Raw genomic sequence first — 3,295 nt, forward strand, 5'->3', positions numbered from 1 at the left:
TGGTCCGTGACCGGGCAGCGGCTTCGTCTACGACTTTTGCGGCCGCACGCACGCACGCAAGTCTGCCGCCGCCGCGGCCGCTTGCTCGCCCACCGACGACGGCGACGAGGCGGCGAACTATTGCGACAGACAGACGGAGAGGCGAACACACAGCCTGTCCGCGACTGGACACCACTTCCCTCAAAGAAGGGCGCGGGGCGAACAGACGGAGCACACATTCGAGCGCACACGAGCAGCACACACTCAAGCACACCGAGATACGGCGAGACACTCAGCCGGATTGTCTTGTCATGTCCCACCTCCTTGTCACTCAGGGGGGCGCGGCCGCACCGTATGCGCGGTGTGCGCGAGCGGGATGCCCCTGTAGCGCAAGCTTCGACGGCTTGGAGGGCCACTTCTGCTGCCTCACATGCTACAACGGCACGCCGTGCGACGCCGACTACCACCGCAAGCCGCAGCGCCGGGCGCGGAAAGGGAGGCGGGCGGCGTGACACAGAGACGAATTAGCGAGCGACCCGGATCTAGTCCAGTACAGTACATAGCGTTGACATAGCGTTGAGGACAAGTGTAAAAGAAACGACATGAGAAAGAATTCTTAGAATACAAGCCTATCGAACACAGCACATTTTATTTTGGTAGAAAAGAAAACCACGTGCGCATCGCGCTCGCCCACCCGGGACATTCGCACATCCGGCCATGACCCATGTCGCGCGCATCGGACCATATCGCCATATCTCGGCGGCTCTCGACCCCCGAGACGGGCACGGCCCACGCGATGCACCCCGCGGCGCCATGCGCAATCAGCAATGCCACGACCACCGTCCGCTCTATCGAAAGGGTCATGGCATGCGGTACACGATCAGATACGACGGGATGGCCGCCTCATTTGTGTAGACCACGGTCTCCTCGTGGTTGATGGCGCCGCCGTCGGCGACGCTCACGCCCACGATGGAGTCGTGGGCGGCGCCCTGGCCGCGCGCAGCGATGAGGCTGTCCACTTCGAACTCGTCCAGCCGGTCTCTCTTGGAGCGGTGCGATGCACCCTCGGCCACCTTGCAAAGGAACATGCACTTGTACGTGCCGCCGGGCAGGCTGCGCGGGTTCTCGCGCTGCGAGCCCGCGTTGTAGTCTGAGAGGGGCGACGCCAGGCGGCGAGTCAAGCGTCTGACGGGCAGCCCGCCTAGCACACTCTAGGCCAGGCACCGTTCGACTTTGACGAGACGCGCGAAAAGTAGAGGCCCTTGCCGTAGCGGAAGAAGCCGGCGCCGAGCCTCCCGGAGCCGGCGTGCTGGAGGTCAAATGAGGAGGCGCAGATGCTGCGACATGGGCGCGAGGGGCGTCGGGTGGCGGCAGAGGCAGCGAGGGAGCGGACCGAGGAAGTCGAGGCGGCCAGCCCTCTGATGAGAGTGTGAGGCGGACAGTGGTGGAATCTTCTCGGAAGACTGCTTCTCGCCTGCACACGGCGCACGCCGGGTCTGTGCACGGCGGCTGCGTCACATCGATGCCAAAGGAGCAGCCCGGGGCCATTGAAGTGCCGTGGAAGCGGCGCTGCTCGTTGCCGACGGCGTTCTTGTACGCCTCATACCGCGCAAAGACTGCTGCGCTGTTGCGCACCTGAGAGGGTGTAGGCGGGCAGTGGAGACGGGCAACGATGGCGGCGGAGAAGGGGTTTGGGGAGAAAGAACAGACCTGCAGCACGCGGCGGACGATCGGCTTCTGCGCGGTGTGCTCCCACGCATCGCGGAACTGCTGCTTGATGCCCTCATACTTGGGGTGCGCATTCGTCAGCACCGAGAGCGTGTAGGCGGGCTCGCCAGTGCGGCCGCGCCAGACACGCTCGACTGCTGCTGCAGGGACGCCAGAGGCGGCGGCCGGCAGCAGGCCGAGGCTGGTGGCCTCGCGTGCGTGTGTGCGTCCGCAAAAGTCGTGGATGAAGCCATTAGTTGGGTCAACGAAGCGAGGGGCGCTGCAGCCGGGCAGAGAGCAGCGGTTGGCCGGTGTGCTCTGGCCCTGCAGCGGCCGGTTCGAGGCGGGCCTGAGCCCGCGGGCCAACGCCTCGTCGGCGTGGCGGCGGCAGCAGTACTCGTGGACGCGGCCATTGTCAAAGAGGACAGGCTCGTTGCAACCTGGCAGCTTGCAGGTGTGGCAGACGCCGTGCGGTGCGGCGAGGCCGCCGCCGAGCGCTTCGCTGGCGTGCGTGCGGCCGCAGTAGTCGTGGGCGATACCCGAGGTAGGATCGATGTGGACGGGGCGGGTGCAGCCGGGGAGCGCGCAGGTTGGCATGTGGTTCGACCTTTTCGGGCGCTTCTTTCTCGTCAGGCTCCGGTGGTGAGCCGGTGGTGTGCCAGTCCGCGCCAGTCCGCCCCCTGTCGTGCGAGGCCGTAAGAATTCTTTCTTGTACTTCCTGTGCCAAGGGGACCGGTACTTCTTTTTCTCGTTTTTCGTGTCTTTTCGTGTCGATTCGTAGGCCGAGTAGCGTGGCGGCCTGAACTACCCCGCACCCACTCGATCGTTAACGAGTGCGTCCGCGACGCCACCTTGATGGTCTACTGCAGCGACTGTGGTTGCGACCGCGCTCGGCGGGACTTCTCCACGCGACAGCTGAAGAAGGAGTACCCGCGCTGCTACGACTGCACTCAAGGCGGCGACTCAAGTTACGGGCAGGAGACCTTTGCTTTTGAGTGCCCCGAGTGCAGCAAGCGCTTCGCCGATGCAAATTCCCTTGCGCAGCACCGGCACACGCATCGGGCGCGCTCCTTCCCCTGCCCGGGCTGCGGCGAGCTGTATCGCGGTATATGACGGACGCTGCGATGCACTTTGAGAGCGGCTCGTGCAACGCCTGCCGAGGCAAGGACGCGGCCCGGCGGGCTGCGTACGATCTCGTGGCGAATCAGCCGGGCGGGAGCCGCTTCCTCACCAACCCGCGCATGCTCACGTACGACGGCCAGGTTGGAGGCGGCTACTCTGACAGCGGGCACAACTACCAGTGCCACGCTTGCGGTAAAACATTCGGCCAGCTCTCGTCGTTCATGCAGCACACGCAGAACCGACCGGCGTGCCGGGACGGCCAGCACGTCAACGCGAACCTCAAGCTGACTCACTCGACGCAAAAGCCGGAGCGGCTGAGGTTCTTCCACGGCACCACGTGGGCCAAGGCGTGCGCGATCGAGCAGCAGGGCTTCGTGCCGTCCGAGAGCGGCTGCCTCGGCAGAGGGACGTACGTCGCGCGCCAGGACAAGGCGCGGCGCTTTGCGGAGATGCGCTCCGTGCAGACGGGCGAGCCCGGCCGGCGCAG

The 3,295-nt window shown here is 65.4% G+C and overlaps 2 protein-coding genes across 2 annotated transcripts in view; one reads left to right on the forward strand and one right to left on the reverse strand.

Moving 5' to 3' along the window:
* Window positions 1-579: 579 nt before the first annotated feature.
* EMIHUDRAFT_447058 (hypothetical protein) lies at window positions 580-1,555 on the reverse strand. The gene is made up of 4 exons (XM_005787282.1): window positions 1,454-1,555; window positions 1,204-1,316; window positions 807-1,129; window positions 580-775 (listed from the first exon to the last, which is right to left on the reverse strand). The coding sequence occupies exons 1-3, from the start codon at window positions 1,525-1,527 to the stop codon at window positions 840-842; spliced, it is 477 nt and encodes a 158-aa protein (XP_005787339.1). The 5' UTR covers window positions 1,528-1,555; the 3' UTR covers window positions 580-775; window positions 807-839.
* Window positions 1,556-2,541: 986 nt separating this feature from the next.
* The window catches only part of EMIHUDRAFT_252717 (hypothetical protein), a gene marked incomplete at both ends in the record, with an annotated part of 1,399 nt that continues 645 nt past the window's right edge, over window positions 2,542-3,295 (forward strand). Inside the window, 2 exons of the mRNA XM_005787283.1 lie at window positions 2,542-2,791; window positions 2,848-3,266. Of these exons, the coding sequence (XP_005787340.1) occupies window positions 2,542-2,791; window positions 2,848-3,266 (669 nt within the window). The remainder of the gene's footprint in view (window positions 2,792-2,847; window positions 3,267-3,295) is intronic.

Source organism: Emiliania huxleyi, assembly GCF_000372725.1.
Source record: "Emiliania huxleyi CCMP1516 chromosome Unknown EMIHUscaffold_1433, whole genome shotgun sequence".
Classification (NCBI taxonomy): domain Eukaryota; phylum Haptophyta; order Isochrysidales; family Noelaerhabdaceae; genus Emiliania; species Emiliania huxleyi.